The sequence below is a fragment of the Apis florea genome, unplaced genomic scaffold (genome assembly GCF_048593485.1).
Source record: "Apis florea isolate Af1SG1 unplaced genomic scaffold, ASM4859348v1 contig_3158_pilon, whole genome shotgun sequence".
Classification (NCBI taxonomy): domain Eukaryota; kingdom Metazoa; phylum Arthropoda; class Insecta; order Hymenoptera; family Apidae; genus Apis; species Apis florea.
The window spans coordinates 908,418-925,836 of NW_028256713.1; the positions used below are offsets into that span (position 1 = coordinate 908,418).

The 17,419-nt window shown below is 22.9% G+C and overlaps 5 protein-coding genes and 1 long non-coding RNA gene across 10 annotated transcripts; 3 read left to right on the top strand and 3 right to left on the bottom strand.

The window, feature by feature from the left end:
- Nucleotides 1-1,216: 1,216 nt before the first annotated feature.
- Dnaaf6 (Dynein axonemal assembly factor 6) lies at nucleotides 1,217-3,930 on the bottom strand. Of its 2 annotated transcripts, XM_086909829.1 has the most exons (6): nucleotides 3,463-3,930; nucleotides 3,317-3,377; nucleotides 2,895-2,992; nucleotides 2,036-2,238; nucleotides 1,577-1,704; nucleotides 1,217-1,436 (listed from the first exon to the last, which is right to left on the bottom strand). In XM_086909829.1, exons 1-6 carry the CDS (start codon nucleotides 3,476-3,478, stop codon nucleotides 1,307-1,309), a joined length of 636 nt encoding a protein of 211 aa, XP_086765955.1. In that variant the 5' UTR covers nucleotides 3,479-3,930; the 3' UTR covers nucleotides 1,217-1,306. The 2 variants fall into 2 exon arrangements, with proteins under 2 accessions (XP_086765955.1, XP_031776364.1); XM_031920504.2 differs by lacking the exons at nucleotides 3,317-3,377; nucleotides 3,463-3,930 and having other exon boundaries at nucleotides 2,895-3,172.
- Nucleotides 3,101-6,615, top strand: LysRS (Lysyl-tRNA synthetase). 3 transcript variants are annotated; one of them, XM_086909828.1, is made up of 9 exons: nucleotides 3,173-3,402; nucleotides 3,783-3,801; nucleotides 3,883-4,021; nucleotides 4,200-4,649; nucleotides 4,741-4,986; nucleotides 5,068-5,490; nucleotides 5,571-5,764; nucleotides 5,875-6,037; nucleotides 6,099-6,615. In XM_086909828.1, the coding sequence occupies exons 1-9, from the start codon at nucleotides 3,384-3,386 to the stop codon at nucleotides 6,204-6,206; spliced, it is 1,761 nt and encodes a 586-aa protein (XP_086765954.1). In that variant the 5' UTR covers nucleotides 3,173-3,383; the 3' UTR covers nucleotides 6,207-6,615. The 3 variants fall into 3 exon arrangements, with proteins under 3 accessions (XP_003690879.1, XP_086765954.1, XP_012350517.1); XM_003690831.3 differs by lacking the exon at nucleotides 3,783-3,801 and having other exon boundaries at nucleotides 3,101-3,402; XM_012495063.2 differs by lacking the exon at nucleotides 3,173-3,402 and having other exon boundaries at nucleotides 3,680-3,801.
- On the bottom strand, nucleotides 6,281-8,589 carry LOC100869895 (deubiquitinase OTUD6B). Its single transcript, XM_003690833.4, has 4 exons — nucleotides 8,048-8,589; nucleotides 7,445-7,862; nucleotides 7,158-7,377; nucleotides 6,281-7,083 (listed from the first exon to the last, which is right to left on the bottom strand). The coding sequence occupies exons 1-4, from the start codon at nucleotides 8,115-8,117 to the stop codon at nucleotides 6,898-6,900; spliced, it is 894 nt and encodes a 297-aa protein (XP_003690881.1). The 5' UTR covers nucleotides 8,118-8,589; the 3' UTR covers nucleotides 6,281-6,897.
- Nucleotides 8,542-13,488, top strand: MED15 (mediator complex subunit 15). 2 transcript variants are annotated; one of them, XM_086909826.1, is made up of 12 exons: nucleotides 8,542-8,716; nucleotides 8,895-8,982; nucleotides 9,152-9,203; nucleotides 9,298-9,495; nucleotides 11,391-11,650; nucleotides 11,724-11,882; nucleotides 11,952-12,070; nucleotides 12,154-12,236; nucleotides 12,317-12,478; nucleotides 12,554-12,839; nucleotides 12,922-13,024; nucleotides 13,092-13,488. In XM_086909826.1, the coding sequence occupies exons 1-12, from the start codon at nucleotides 8,655-8,657 to the stop codon at nucleotides 13,419-13,421; spliced, it is 1,902 nt and encodes a 633-aa protein (XP_086765952.1). In that variant the 5' UTR covers nucleotides 8,542-8,654; the 3' UTR covers nucleotides 13,422-13,488. The 2 variants fall into 2 exon arrangements, with proteins under 2 accessions (XP_086765952.1, XP_086765951.1); XM_086909825.1 differs by lacking the exons at nucleotides 8,542-8,716; nucleotides 8,895-8,982; nucleotides 9,152-9,203; nucleotides 9,298-9,495 and adding an exon at nucleotides 9,875-10,539.
- On the bottom strand, nucleotides 11,907-14,049 carry LOC147657411 (uncharacterized). Its single transcript, XR_015292509.1, has 3 exons — nucleotides 13,508-14,049; nucleotides 12,174-13,401; nucleotides 11,907-12,099 (listed from the first exon to the last, which is right to left on the bottom strand). It is a non-coding gene; the product is annotated as an uncharacterized LOC147657411 (long non-coding RNA).
- A 408-nt stretch (nucleotides 14,050-14,457) lies between these two features.
- Nucleotides 14,458-17,097, top strand: O-fut1 (O-fucosyltransferase 1). Its single transcript, XM_003690830.4, has 6 exons — nucleotides 14,458-14,783; nucleotides 14,875-14,990; nucleotides 15,061-15,184; nucleotides 15,243-15,607; nucleotides 15,696-15,932; nucleotides 16,041-17,097. The coding sequence occupies exons 1-6, from the start codon at nucleotides 14,678-14,680 to the stop codon at nucleotides 16,242-16,244; spliced, it is 1,152 nt and encodes a 383-aa protein (XP_003690878.1). The 5' UTR covers nucleotides 14,458-14,677; the 3' UTR covers nucleotides 16,245-17,097.
- Nucleotides 17,098-17,419: the final 322 nt, after the last annotated feature.

Below are 17,419 nucleotides of genomic sequence, written 5' to 3' on the forward strand. Positions count from 1 at the left end.
ATTTATTATAAAATATATCGCATCGTGTAAGTAGAATCATGAATTTGAAAAAGAAATTAAAAAATATGTAATTAGCATTGCCGCTTAAAATAAATAAGTGACAAGATATTGATTAATCGAATAATTTCTGACTAAAATGACGTATAATTTACGATTGAGAAGAAAGATAAAAATATATAAGCTTCTCCATTAGAGAATTTGTGTGAAATAAGCCTTGCTAACAATAACTCAATGAAACGATAAAATGTATAACAAGCAGGCAAGAAAAATAATCAACGTCTATTCATAAATTGCTTTTGTAAAGTAATTTTAGAAAAACCATTCTACGTATGTATAATAATTTCTCGAGGAACATTCTAAATTTAAAATTTTGGATAATGTAGTATATTTTAAAATATCAATATATAAATATATATTAAATAAAATATTATAATAAATACAAATTTGAAAAATTTAATTATTTATTTCAAATTTCAACATTTTCTTTTATTTTTTCAATTATAAAATTTAAATGAATCCTTTTTCTTGCTTTAAAAAAAAACACAAGATGAAATATCAAGACTTAAATTTCGTGGATAAAATCTGTCCGAACATTCCTTAAAAACCAATCCCGATACATCTTGAGATAAAAACACTATACAGTAAATAATCTCAAAATATTTGCACATTTATCTTTTCTGTAGATAACATCGAATTACCAACTATAATTTTCTCTCGTGCAGTTCTTAAACAAAATTACTGAAACTGTTTTTCTTTGATATTGATTTTATCTAAACAACTCTGATCCTCTTGATTAAAAATATTATCTTTTAATTGATATAACGATTGTCTTCATCAATCAAGATTGAATTTCTATTTAAATTATTTAGAGACACGAGCAATTTGTAAGATTATAGAAATGATCGTTTAAGAATCATCCGGAACAAGATAGAAATAGAAATTTCGTGATTAATATAAGCTGAATATTTCTCATTATAGAAAACGAATAAGGATAATAAATGGAACAATGGAATAATGGAAATTTGTTCTATTTATAAGAACTCTCATTAGCATTATTTTAGTAATAAATATAATAAAATATTATTTATTTTTGAAAAAAAAATTAATAAAAATAAATAGAAAAATTGAATAAAGTTCCAAAAAATCAAATAATTTTTTTTTATAATTATAGTTTGTTTAAAAATACTAAAATAGTTTAATAAAATATGAATATATATTTTAGATTTTCATATCTCTTTTATATTATCCTTTATTTATATTATATTGTTTTAAACGTACAATCGTGCAAAGCCTACCTAATCGTTGATTAAAAATTCACTTCGTCCAGTTCGCGTGAAAGCCTTAGGGTAATCTCCAAGGTAGACGTATCACTGTGCCACTTGGCTGATGAGGCGTTAGGATCAACCGGATGTGGCGTCTCAAGGTGGAGCCGATAACTGAAAAATCGTGACTGACTTTAAGCTCTGGCAGATTTACGGAATCGTAAAATTGTCAAAGAAATTCCAGTTTGACTGGAAGTCAGGGCAACGAAAGTTCGTAGAGAATTGCCTGATAAATTGTTGGGATCGTCTCTTACTTTAGGCTACGAACGTCTATCGCCTCGGTTTCCACAGACAGCTCAATTTTCTCGCGCTTTTCATTCGGCATCTTCACAAACACGGACAACCACTCGCATGATGCAGTTCCTGGTGTTTTAAAGCCCATCTAATTTAACAAGAAAATACGAATTCTATTTTAGATTATAATAAACATGATAATAAAACAATAAATAAAGTTTCCTTATAAAAAATAACACAAAGAACAAATCAATAAAAATTTCATTCTCAGAATTAACAAAAAAGAATTAATTTTAATTAAATTAAATTTAATTCTTGCAAATCTGAATATAATATATTTTTGATACAAAATTTTTTTTTACAATAAATATATTATAATTAAAAAATGAATAAAATCATGTATTTTCCGATTAAAAAATTTATACAATGAACATAAACAAAGTTCAAAAATGTCACAAATGTCAAAATGTGATACTAACTCCCAAAAAGACATCTTCCGCTGTCACTGCCTGTTTAAATTTCATTTCGTATTCAGGTACTTTTCTTGGATCATAGGTTTCAAAATTTTGAGAGGCGATTGCTTCTGATGAATGCCAAATATTATCAGAATTCATTTCCAACGGTGCATGTGGCCCCGAATGATCTTGAGATATTCCATTTTGCACTTTGATATCGCCAGGCCCTTAAAAACTCATGTACACTATACTATAAAACTTACAAAAAAATATACTTTTCCATTTATTTTTCATTTTTTTTCTTTTTTGTTTCATTTTTTTTCCAATAATATGCAGTATAATATTCCAAAATTTATCAAATTTTTATATATTGAATTTAATATAATAATTTTCTCTATAAAAGTTATAAACGAATACAATAAATATTATCGATTATATACATATAATACTTATAATACTATCAATAATACTATTGATTAGAATTTTTATAAATTTTTTATTTATATCAAATAAAGTTTTATATATTTCACTTTACAAATTTATACGCCATTTTGAATAAATAAAATTAAATTTTCAAAGAAAAATACATAAATTATTATTTTATTAATGTTATCAACTTTAAATATTAAATATTTTCGATTTTTGTAACACAATTTTTCTAAAATGAAATATAATTATTATATTAATTTTACTATCAAACTTTTTATCTATGCTCAAATCGCATATTATTATACAATATTATTGTTATTATAAAAATAAAAGCATTATGTTTTTTATAAAAAAGAGAATTTATTTACTTATATTAAAAATATTATATATATATACACATTTTATTTATTAAACAAGTAAAGAAAAAACTATATTTGCTAATCTTTTAACTTACCAAGTTTTCGTGCACCAGCCTGTGGTAAATCATCTTCAGAATCTGAACTATCTTTTGTAGGATTAATTAATTCTTGCAATGCTTTTAATTCTTGATAACTGAAACAACCATCCATTTTTTAACTTTTATATTACAAATTATTTTTCACATTGACATTACACACAAGCAACTAAACATACTAAATGCATGAATCAACAGAAGTGGTTGTCAAAGTAACACATTTCAAATATTGTATCTATAAAAATGATAATATAATAGTAATAATACAAAAAATAATTGAATATTTATATATAATAGAATATATACAAGTTCAAATAATAGAATTAAATCTTTAACATAAATAATAAACAAAAAAATGATTTAAAATTAAAATAACGCGCGAAAAAACGAAGAATAAAGCATTCAATTTGGCAGATAGATACCTTGCAGGTTTACCAATCACAAAATAAGAATCTTTTCTTACGTTTATCAACATGGCTGACACTACGGATGAAAAATTATCAAAAAAGTGAGTAAAATAATAATATAGAAAACATTAATAACAGAAAATTAATTTTTGGAAGCTTACATTTATAAGCGTACATTTATAAAAAGTTTATCTATATTTATAATTTTGACCAATATAATTTAACCAATATAAAGCAACAATCAATGCCATATTTTAGCTAACCACGTTGTTATACAAATAATTATTATATATTGATACTTTTTTTAAGTGTTAACTATTATTTTATATGTTTACAAATAAATAGTTTTATTGTATAATATTAAATATTAAAATATTATAATTTCTTTTAATTATGCTGTGTAACATAACCAAAACTTTTGTTGACGTGGTATTGCCGGTATTTTATAAAACAAAACCAATAAAATTACGTCAAATATCAGTATATCATTTTCACACAAAGTGCGTATATTTTTAAAAAAAGTGTAATTTTTTATATAAAAAATAAAATCTATATTTCGAATATTTTAAATTCCGTTACAGTGAATTAAAAAGACGTTTAAAAGCAGAACAAAAATTGAAAGAAAAAGCAGAAAAAGAAGCAAAAGCCGAAAAATCAATAAAAGATAAAATCAAAATTCAAGACAAGAAAGAAATTAAGGAAGAGGAAATTAGTCCAAATGTAAATATATTATAATATATTCATATATAATATATGTATATATTGTGTTACATATAATTATATAATATTATATATAATATGTTTTTAAAATATGCTTTTTTGATTAATTAAATATTTTAATGTATTTAATATATATTTATTATTACATTTACATTAAATATTACATAACATTTTTTAGGAATATATTAAACTTAGAACGCAAGCAATCAATCATCTCAAAGATACAAATGATACTCCATACCCACATAAATTTCATGTATCAATTTCATTGGAAAATTTTATTGAAAAATTTAGTAACAATTTGAAACCTGGAGAAATATTAAATAATGAAGTATATAGTATAGCTGGACGTGTACATGCAATAAGAGAATCAGGTGCTAAACTTATTTTTTTTGACCTTAGAGGAGAAGGTGTTAAAATTCAAGTAATGGCAAATGCAAGGCACTATAAAGATGAAGAAAAATTTACTCCTGATATTTCTAAGATAAGAAGAGGTGATATTATTGGTGTAATTGGAAATCCTGGAAAAACTAAGAAGGGTGAATTTTCTATTATGCCACATAGTATTATTCTTTTGAGTCCTTGTTTACATATGTTGCCAAATCTTTATTTTGGATTAAAAGATAAGGTATAAAAAAATTTAAAAATTCTATTCTAATCTATATCACTGATCTTTATCTATGTCACTTTAAATTAGATAATAATAATTTATCATTTAGGAAACAAGATTTCGTCAACGTTATTTAGATCTTATATTAAATGATAAAGTAAGAAAAACTTTCCATATACGTGCAAAAATAGTCGCATATGTTCGCAAATTTCTTGACGAACTTGGATTTTTAGAAGTTGAAACACCAATGATGAATATGATTCCGGGTGGTGCAACAGCTAAGCCTTTTATTACACACCATAATGAATTAAATATGGACTTATATATGCGCATTGCTCCTGAATTATATCTTAAAGTAAAAAATATTTTTTATATCTTATATTATAATTATATTTATATGTTTATATCAAATTATTATTTAATTATATGGTTGTAGATGTTGGTAGTAGGAGGATTAGATAGAGTATATGAAATTGGCAGACAATTTAGAAATGAAGGTATAGATCTAACACATAATCCAGAATTCACAACTTGTGAATTTTATATGGCTTATGCAGATTATAATGACTTAATGTCCATTACGGAAGATATGGTATCAGGAATGATAAAATCTATTCATGGTAGTTATAAAATAACATATCATCCAGATGGACCAGAAGGTGAAGCAGTAGAAATTGATTTTACTCCACCATTTAAACGACTTTCAATGATGAAAACATTAGAAGAAGTTTTAAAAATTAAATTACCTTCAGCAGACAAATTAAATAATCCTGAAACAAATCAAATACTTAGTGATCTTTGTACTAAATATGAAATTGAATGTCCTCCACCAAGAACAACAGCTAGATTATTAGATAAAGTAATATTTTAAATTAGTAAATATTAAAATATTATTAATACATATAGTTATACATATATATGTCAACAAATTGTTAACAGCTTGTTGGAGAATTTATAGAAGAAACTTGTATTAATCCTACATTTATTTTGGATCATCCTCAAATTATGTCTCCATTGGCAAAATGGCATCGTTCTGAACAAGGTTTAACAGAACGATTTGAATTATTTATTATGAAGAAAGAAGTTTGTAATGCATATACAGAATTGAACGATCCAATAGTACAAAGAGAAAGGTAATAATATCATTTGAATAAAAATTTCTTATAAATTATATAATAAATTACATAATTTTTTAAATTTGTCTAATAATATCAGTATATATTTATTTGATCAAAATATATAGATTCGAGGAACAAGCAAAAGATAAAGCAGCTGGAGATGAGGAAGCACAAGTCGTTGATGAAAACTTCTGTACAGCATTAGAGTATGGTTTACCACCAACTGCTGGTTGGGGAATGGGAATTGATCGTATTACTATGTTTCTCACAGATTCAAATAATATTAAGGTAAATTTTCAAATGAATATAAAAAGAATATAAGTAGAATATAATAATAATATTCTTTTAGGAAGTGCTACTATTCCCGCAAATGAAACCAGATGATCCAAATAAAAATCAAGGAATATCTGAAGATGATAAAACATTAAATGATAAAATAAATCATGTGGAAAAATGAAGATTTAATACTATGACCTTATATTCTTTTGCAGTGTGCAAATTAAAGAATAAACAAAGTATGCTTCCAAAAAATAATGATAATATTATTTTTATTCCATATGTTTTGTATGTATTACTTACTACCAAAATAGTACAAAACTATGAGAACACATGAGAAAAGTATTAACATATATTCACACATACACACAACCTTAATATTTTTACTATAATAATATCGCTTTAATATTTAATTTTAATTATAAATTAAATTTGTATTATAAAAAACATAAATGATATTTATTTAAATATATATTTACATTAAAACTTTGGAGCAAGCAAGCACTGAACAGTAATGTGTACTTGCAATTTGCTGGCAGCTTCATTATATTGTCAAATATTTAAGTAATAAATAAATACAATTTTCATAATAGCGCAATAATCATTTACAAAAAAACCACAAAGGAAGACTTATTAATTCTTATTATCTTAAATCTAACTTACTATTAACAAAAATTATAGATTTTTAAGTGTACATTAGTTAAAGTTGCCAGAGAAACTTTGAATTATTAATTTAAAATTGATATGTTTCCTGGACATTTAAATTGTGGCAGCTTTGAATGGTTCATGTATTTTATCATAGTAAAAAGTGTTACAAAACATGCTTAATTTCTCTTCTTGTTAACATTAGCGAAATATAAAGTCCATTTTTATCAGCTTTCTTCTTCTTTAACATATTTTGTAACAGAATTATAATGAGCACCTAATTCATACATATGCCGATGATAAGTCAATACCATTTTCTTTTCATTATTATAATTATCACCAATAACATATGGTGCACCTGATGCTTGAATAACTTCTATTGGACATTTTAATACATGTGAAAGGACTTGTAACTATTTAAAAAACAAATAACTTAATATAATGTATCAGAAAAATATAAATATTTTTTTATTTTATTTTAACTTACTTCAATAGCTCCACCCCACGCACTTGTATCTGCCACATCATCACAATATTTTTCATACTGTTCTGGTGAGAGAAAATCATCAGAATCTGGATTAGAAATAAATGGTAAAAATTCATTCATATTTTCTCTTAAATATATAGCAGTTTTTGATCTGAGTTCATGAAAATTTAATGGTGTCTCTCCTATAATTTTTAATTGATGTGCAACAGCATTATACAAACTGAAAAAATTAATATGGTAATCAAAAATATAATTAACATTATATAATTATAAATTAATAAACTTACCAATGGCCATCACTTGGAATCTCATAAATCATTAGACCACGTTCATAAAGAATTTTTTTAATAGTTTGCAATTCTACATTCCTTTTTCCAAAAACATTTAATGCTTCTTGTTCTATGATTCTCTGATTACGTTCTCTTTCAGCATTTGCTTTCTTATCTCTCCTTTTTTGTGCTTTTGAAACTCTCTGTATTGGTTGTTCATATTGTTTATTATCTTTTGTGCTTTCGTTACTATTACTATTTTCTATATTTTCATTTTCCACATTATTGATATTAAGATGTGTAACCTTCCATATAGTTAATTCTTCTTCTTGTTTTTTATCTAGAGCTTCTTCTAAACGATTGATTTCCTCAGTTACCTCTTTTTTCTTTTTCTTATCACCCTTACAAATTGACTTTTTTAATATTTGTATTTGTGCTAAAATTTAAGATATATAGTACAAAAATTACAACTAAAATTATATTATATACTTAACGTAATAAAATATTTTTTATAAAAAAATTTATATACACGCAATATGGTAAATAATTTTACATTGAAGAATATATTATTAATAATTAATTAAAAATATTTTATAATTCAAAATTATTTAATTTTATTACCTTGTAATTCTTTCCGTTCTTTTTTATGTCTTTGTGTTAATTCTTTTTCCGTTAATTCTAATTCTGCCATTCTTAATTTAGAGGTTATTTAAAAATTATATATTTATTTTAAGGTTAGGATATAAAGTACTGACATGATAAACTGATACCGATACATCATAGCATTTTCATGAATCAATTTCTACTTTTGATATGAAATTAGGTAAGTCTTAAATATCTTCTTTTTGTTTTAACTAAATATTTAAAAATTATTGTATATTAAGTCCATTTATTTTTGAGAAAAAATTCAAAATTTGTTATTAAATAAAAAATTAATTAACTTAATTTATTTAATATATCTAATTTTTCATTCGTAATTTTATAATTATTTTAAATATTAATTTAAATATATCGAATAGATCTTAATCTCTCATATAATATAATAAAGTAATCATCGTTTTCATAGAAACATGATTAAGGAGGCTATTTATCTTTATATACTAATACCTTTATGTTTCAAACTATAAAAACAGGCTTTCAGTTAGTGATATGTTAGTCGTACTGTTACCGTGATAAAAGAAGGTTGTGTAATTGCTTCGATTGTTGATTTAATTATTGAACATTAAAAATGGCAACAGATGAAAATTCTTGGAGAACACAAAGTTTTCGACAAAGTGTAATTGCGAAAATGTAAGTTAATTTATGTCGAAAAATTATAAATGGTAAAATATTTCTTTATTTTAACATAATTAAAATAATTTATATTATAAAAAAATTAAAAACGTTATAATATTTTGTTTTTAAAAATAAATTTGTATATATAAATAAATAAAAAATAAATATTATATTTATTAAAAATATTTTATAGAGATGAAGCTGTTCAAATGTCTGGGATGCCTACTGCAAAAAACAGTATTGAAATGGAAAATCATGTTTTCCAAAAAGCAAAAACTAAGGTTTGTCTTTTAAAGTTATTTAAAGTTATTTAAAGTTATTGTAAATTAGTTATTAAATCTAATAAATAATATATATAAAAATTTTGAAAAATAAGTATATTATTTATCTTTCATATTAAAAATAAAATTATTTATTATTTTTATTAATAATAAATTTATTTATTTGCAGGAAGAATATCTAGGTTTTGTGGCTAGATTAATTCTACATGTCAGAGAATTAAGTAATATAAATATTTTAATTTATATAAAATAGTTAGTTTTACCATAAATTTAAATGATTGACATTATTTATAATATAATATATTTTTATATTAGATACTAAAAAAGGTACAGGAGGTAATGCATCAGGAGGTACAGCTTGTTCTGGGAATCAAGGAATGCCTGATCCAATTGGAGCATTACAAACATTAGCACGTCAAGGAACTGGAAATAATCAAATGATGAATATGAGTGGACCAGGATCCAATCCTCAAGGAATAATTCCACAACCACCTACAAACACTGCTACTAATTGTAAGTATATATTCTTTTCTTCTATGTAATAAAATATAGTAATATTTAAATTTTTCTGATTGCAAGTTATAATAATTTATATAATTAATTAAACAATCAATCATTTTTTAAAAAAAGAAAAAATTAAAATATATTATATTATATATAAAATATTTTATTTTATATTTTTAATTTACTTTTTTATATAAAATAATTTCTATTCTAATTGAAAATTATTGAAACACCTTATATATTTTTCGATATATATTATATATATTTACTATATAATATATATATATATATATATATATATATATATATATATATATATAGTATTCAATGCATAAACATATAAGTATGAAATCTTTCAAAAGTAACAAAAACTGTATAAGATATGTATGTCTTTAGAAAGTTTTACTATAGTCAAGGCAGTAGTAACTAAAATTTTTACTTCTAATAAAAATTATTCTTACGATTATATGAATATATTATATAAATATATTATATAAATATTAAGTACAACGAAAAAGAAAGAAAACTTAGATAATATATTTTTTTTATTAATAGAAAAAAGTAACCTAACCTAATCATTATCATTATAAAAATTTGTTGAATTAACTTTTTAAATTATAAAAAAACAAAAAATGTCTAAATTAACTAATATGTATTACTCACAATATGAAAGTTCTATAGAAAGTGAAGCTGCTTATGATTCTGATAATTCAGATACACATGAAATTTTAATAAAGTCACCATCTCATGCTCAATTTTATAAATATATTGAACGTAGAAATGATGAAGAATTATTACACGAATCTTGGAAATTTACAATACGTGAACAAATAAATCTTGCAACAGAGATTAAAAAGCAATGTGGTATGGAAGTTAATCTAACAGATAATCAAGTATGTTATATTTATAAACCTGGTATAGATGAAACTCATATACCAGGCATCAAATTTAAAATAACATTTATTTATATTAAACTATTGCGTAAATGGTACATTAGTTTAGGGCACAGTCGCCTTCCAGATGTAATAACACTTGAGAATAAAGTAAAAAGAGGTACTTATAATCCTACTACGCCAAATATTCTTAAAATGATACGTAAAATAAAAAATTCATTGAAAATTTTTGTACAAAGATTAGAATATATATGTAAAATGATTGAAGATGTAAAAGAAATTCACAAAGATACAGAATTTGAAGTAAATAAATCTTTGACCAATATTAAAATAATGTTAAAAGAAAATGCTTGGCCAAAATTCATAGAAAAAACAAGCCCGCAAGATATTATTATTCTAGAAATAGTATTAGATGTTGATTTTAAAACTGATAATCTTTCATATGAATATATACATAAAAATAATGTATTAACACAACAAAAAGAAATATGTATAACTAAATTAGAAAAAAAATTAAAAATATTTTTTGATTTTCCTTTAGTGGAAGCATTTAAATTGTTCATGGATGAAAATTTTTCTCTTGATGAAAAATCATTATCTTAATCATGTATTGCATTTCATTTAAAATATATCATATACATACAAATATATTATATTTTTTTATATTTATATTTAAATTTATATTTAAGTTTGCAATTGTTTTATATTTTAATTTAATAAGATTGTTAAATATTTTATTGAATTGTAATCTTTTTATTCTCCTATGTTATAATTTAAATATATAAATTATTATAAATGAAGACATTATATGTTAAAATAAATATATATATTAAAAAATATATTTAAAAATTAAGAAGTAATCATTTTATTTGTGTAATTATTTTATTATGTCATTATATTTTATATTCAAATGATCTTTTTCATTTATCTTTACTGTAAATCTTACTAAAATATAAAAATATAATAATATGATAAAATAATTATATAATTATATATATTATCATGTTGTAGTATTACAAAGTTTAAATCAACGTCCTGGACAATCTATAACTATGCAGAGTATGCAAAATAAAATACCAGGTATGGGTATGATGCCTGCTCAAACTAGTGGTCCAATGAATCATATGGGTCCAATTCAAACCATGCAAACCAATTCAATGTTAACACAATTGAATCCAATGAGTCAAGGAAATATGTCTCAGCAAATGAATCAAATGGTTCCCAATCAAATGACACAAATCAATTCAGGACAAATGCAGCAGAATATGCAAGTATGTATTTATTGAGAAGAATATAGATTTTATATATATATATATATATAATAAATAAAATTATATAATTTAGACTCAAATGCAAAATCAACTATCTAATCAAATAAATAATCAAATTACTGGATCTATAAGTGGAATCCAAACAAATATGCCACAACAAATGAATCAGATTGCTCCAGGACAATTAGGCCCTGGTCAAATGCAACAGCAGTTAAGTCATATGCAAAGAAAGGTATATAAATAACAAGATAATATATAAACTTCATTATAAATATTTTTATATATATATTTTTATTTTTAGCAAGGTGAAATGATAAATGCTGGTTTTCCTGGGCCTCGAAATGTTACACCAACTCAATTTTTAGGTCAAAGTCCATCACCATCTGCTCCAAGTCCTGCTGGTTTAGGTGCACCATCAAGGTTATATTTTTTAATTCATTTGTTTAAATCTATCAAATAAACGTTTAAATTTGAAAATTAAAGTTATATAATAAATTTTATAGTAATCAAATGGTAGCATCACCAGCATTAGTTCCTTCACCTAGTCCACAACATGCTATGATGGCAGGACCACAACGATCTGTAGGTATGTACATATTAAATTAGCTTTTATAGAAATTATTTATTCTTATCTAAAATAAAAATATAAAATTTATATTAAATTAGGTATGGCACCATCTCCTAGCAGTTCCTTGAATACTCCAGGAGGTGTAGGAGCTACCCCAAGCCCACAACAAGAAGACCAAGCTTATAGAGATAAAGTTAAACAATTAAGTAAATATGTAGAACCTCTACGAAGAATGATTGCTAAAATGGGAAATGAAGGAAGTAAGTAATTTTACTATTAATATTAATCTCGATCATTTCTATGTAGATAATCATTTATGTTTCTTTATTTAACAGATGTTGATAAATTAAGCAAAATGAAGAAACTTTTAGAAATTCTATCAAATCCTAGTAAACGAATGCCTTTAGATACATTATTAAAATGTGAGGTAGTTCTTGAAAAAGTAGATTTTAAACGAAGTGATGCTAGTGTTGGGCCTCCAGTTACAACGTTAAAAGAACATCATTTCTTCAGTCCACTTTTAGAAGCAGTAAGCACGCATCTTCAGAGTCCAGTAGTAAATCATACATTACAACGTACTTTTGGTCCCTGTTTAGAAGCTTTATTTGGTCCAGAAATAAAGTAAGTGATATTAATTTAATATATAATTTGTGATTGATTGTATTGCAAGCATAATCTCATAAAATTTTACTTTTACAACTAGAAATTTACCACAACCACTAAAAAAACAAAAAATAGAAGAATCTCCTAGTGAAATACCAGATGTATTGCAAGGAGAGATAGCTCGATTAGATCAACGATTTAAGGTATAATCAATTTTTCTTTGCAATTTTATAATATGTATTTAAACATATATTATATATATATATATAGGTTAGTTTGGATCCAGCACAACAAACTGGATCAAAATGCATTCAATTGATATGTTGGTTGGATGATCGTCATCTTCCATGTGTTCCACCTGTCTCAGTGACAGTTCCTGCTGATTATCCATTGACACCCCCACGTTGCGTAATGGCATCTCATGAATATGCCACAACATTTCTTTGCGCAGTTCAGAAAGCTCTAAATGCACGTATAACAAAACTTCCTCGACGTTTTTCTGTATCTCAGTTATTAGATACTTGGGAAATGAGTGTGAGACAAGCTAGTGCACCTTCACAAATTCCTGTTACTGCTAGTACTGTATTAATGGGTTTATAATATAATTTTACATATGTTAAAAAAATATTTGAAGAATATTTTATAAATATAAAGTAATTATAAACTATGTTTTTATTTAATTTTACCTTATTTATTATTTCTTGAAACTTTGGTTTGAATCAATTGTATCAATATTATGATTAAAAACATAATTAATTGAATCATAATTTTAAATCAATATATAATTTAAATTAATATTAATATATTTTTTTATTAATATATTACATGTATATTTTTAATTTTAATATTATATCTTTTAATCATTTCTTTACTTGGAAAATTTAATCTTAAAATGTTCTTTCTGTAATCTTAAATAATCAGATTTTATATACAAATTATTCCAAAAATATTAGAATATCTATAAACTACAGAGATAATTTCAAGCATTTTCTTTTTCTTACACGACTTTGTTAACGAATTATTAAAAATCATAGAGCGCAAAGTTTAATCAAGTTATAATAGTGATTACATGTTGTAAATATAACAAATATTCTTTTATCGATAAAAAATTATATCGAATTATATCACAAACAATGAATAAATAAGTAAATATAATATTTAATACACTTTCTTTAAGGTATGTTGGATTTATTTATTTATCGATGGCATGTACTAATGGAGACTATATGCTTCGTGATTGGTTAATATTTTTTTGTTAATAATATTCAACAAAAGTTTTTGCAAAGGAAAATGTTACTTAAAATTACTTCAAAAATCTCCAGTTTATATCCAGTTATAGATGTTATAAATATTTTTGAGTGCGTAAATTCCTGTATATTTTCTATACATTAAAAATTAAAATATATATAATTTTTGAAAAAGAAATAATAAAAATATGTTTGACATTTTTATTATTGTTTTATACATAGTTGCGCGCCAAGAGCAAATAGACAAGAAAAACAAATGGAAGAAAAACAGAGATCATTTTATTTAATTCCAATTATTTAATCCAATTATAAAAAATCTAGTAACATAAAAAAGCATATATATATCTATATTATATCTTATCTATAATTCTATTAAATGTTAGATTTTCGTCTATGATAAAATTAATGTTAAAACACATAATGTCTCTATTTTATTATTGTTTCATGGTTTTCTCTTCTATGTTTGTAGTAATCAATGCACGTATCCATAGTAATAGTGGATATATATAAAAACTAAAATAATTAATTAAATTGTATTTTTAATATATAATATTTTAATTAACAAACTATTTATCATTAAATAGAATAAATCAAAAAAATTCTATTGCAATGTTCAGTATTATTTTCCTTTTACTATTAACCAAATTTTATAGCACATATTGTGAAGATTTTGATATTGATACAAATGGATATATTGTTTATTGTCCTTGTATGGGTAAGATATATTTTTTTAAATTTTAAATAATTATATAAAATGATTAAAAAAAATAATTCGTTAAAATTATAGATTTAATTATAATTTGTAGGGCGATTTGGAAATCAAGCAGATCATTTTTTAGGCGCTTTAGGATTTGCAAAAGCGCTAAATCGTACTTTAGTTTTACCTCCATGGGTTGAATATAGAACTGGAGAAACTAGATCTGTTTGTAAAAAATAATATTTAACATTTCATAAAATATGAATAATTTTATATCTATATCTATAATTTACAGATACAAGTCCCATTTGACACATATTTTAATGTTTCACAAGTTCAATACTATCATAAAGCATTATTAATGGAAGATTTTATACAAGATATTGCACCAAGAATATGGCAGCCTAAGGAAAGAGTATGTAAGTTCTAAATGTTAAGTTTAAAAATGAAATAAATTCAACATATTGTTTTTCTTAGCTTTTTGCTACTCTGCACGTGGAAAAGGAGATTCATGTAATGCTAAAGATGGAAATCCATTTGGTCCATTTTGGGATACATATAATATAGATTTTATTAAATCAGAATTTTATGGTCCTCTTCATTATGATGTTTATCATACAGATATGGCAATACAATGGAAAAAACAATATCCTGCTTTACATTGGCCAGTATTAGCATTTACAGGTGCACCTGCAAGTTTTCCTGTTCAATTAGAAAATAAGAGATTACATAAATACATAGAATGGAATATAGATATGTTGAATAAAGCAAAAACATTTATAAAACAAAAATTACCAAAAGGAGCATTTGTAGGAATTCATTTACGTAATGGAATTGATTGGGTATTAATTTATGTTTCTTTTTATAAGTATTTAAAATATATTTTCAATATATTATAAATTTTAAAAAATAATAATTTATATTTTATAGGTTCGTGCTTGTGAATTTATATCCAGTACACCAAATCTTTTTGCTGCTCCACAATGTCTTGGATATCGAAATGAACGTGGTAAAGCAACTTCTGCAATGTGTCTACCATCATTTGATTTAATAGTGCGTCATCTAAAACGAGTTATTCGCAATGGTAGTAATGTTAAATCAGTATTTGTAGCTTCTGATAATAATTATATGATTGAAGAACTTACTAAAGCTTTAGCACGAATGGAAGTAAGATATTAATTAATAAAATTAGTTAATCTAATAATTAATTAATATAAAAATATTTAAAGAGTTGATAAATTTTTATTTTGCATATAAATTCAACATTTATTACAGGTTCCAGTTTTTAAACAAGATTCACCAGCATCACCTCATTTAGATTTAACTATTCTTGGAAGAGCAAATTATTTTATAGGAAATTGTATATCTTCCTTCTCAGCTTTTGTTGCAAGAGAAAGAGAAATTAAAGGATATCCTACATTTTTTTGGGGTTTCCCCTCAGAAAGATCTTCATCTTATGTTATACATGAAGAATTGTAACGTAATTTTTAATTACTTTCATTTATTCCTATACACTCCATTTTTATTTATCCAACAATAATAAAATTTTAAATGATTTATTTAAATTATTTACAATTTTTACATGAATCATTTTTCATATATTATATACAGCAAAAAACTTACTTCTATATATATTATTTTATATTATATTTTATTAAAGAAATTATATAAAATTATATTTTTTTAAATATATAAATATTATTTTCAAAAATAACATTTTTATAACTATGAAATGAAATTAAAAAAAAATGTATGTACATAAATATTAACAATATTAATATAGTATTAATTAAATATTTCTTAGCTTTCTTATGTTAACATTTTCAAAGAATTTATAAATTTTTTAAAATTAATGTTTTGAAAATAATGATTTGAAAGAAAAAACTAACAATAAGATATTAATAAAAATATAAAATAAATATGAAAGAATTTAAAATTACTCATAGAAGTTAATTCAACATCTGTAGCTTTCAGAAACAATTGAATGATAACATATAAAAAATGCAGTTTCACAAGATATCTAGAATATTTAAATTATTAGATTTCTAAATGACAATAAATATTATTTAGTGAATAAGTTTTAATTGTCTTATTGTAAATTACAAAATAACGATTAAAATTTGTATATTTGTATTTATATATTTATATATTTTTGAATAAATTATCATCATATAAGAGAAATTTTAATTAAATCAAATTATAAAATATAATAAATTATCTACATTTTTATAAAATAAATAATTTTAAATACTATTTAAAATTATATAAAATTAAACAAAGTAAAATATTGTAATCAAATATATAAAATATAATAAATTTATATATGGAATTATATTTTTTATTTTAATAACCTTATAAATTTAATTAATACACAATATTAAAAATAATATATATTATTAAAATAAAATTATAATATATTCTATATTTTTATTTTTTTACAATATTTTGATAGTTTAATTTTTAAAATATATTATCATCAAATATAATATTATAATAATAATGATTAAATTTATTAATATCATTAAATCGAAAAGAAAAATTTAATAATATATTTATTTTAATTTTATTGTTATTATGATATTTATTTATTTTTAGAATAAAAGAAATAAAAAAAACATATTTTATCATTTATCATTATTTAAAATTACCACTTT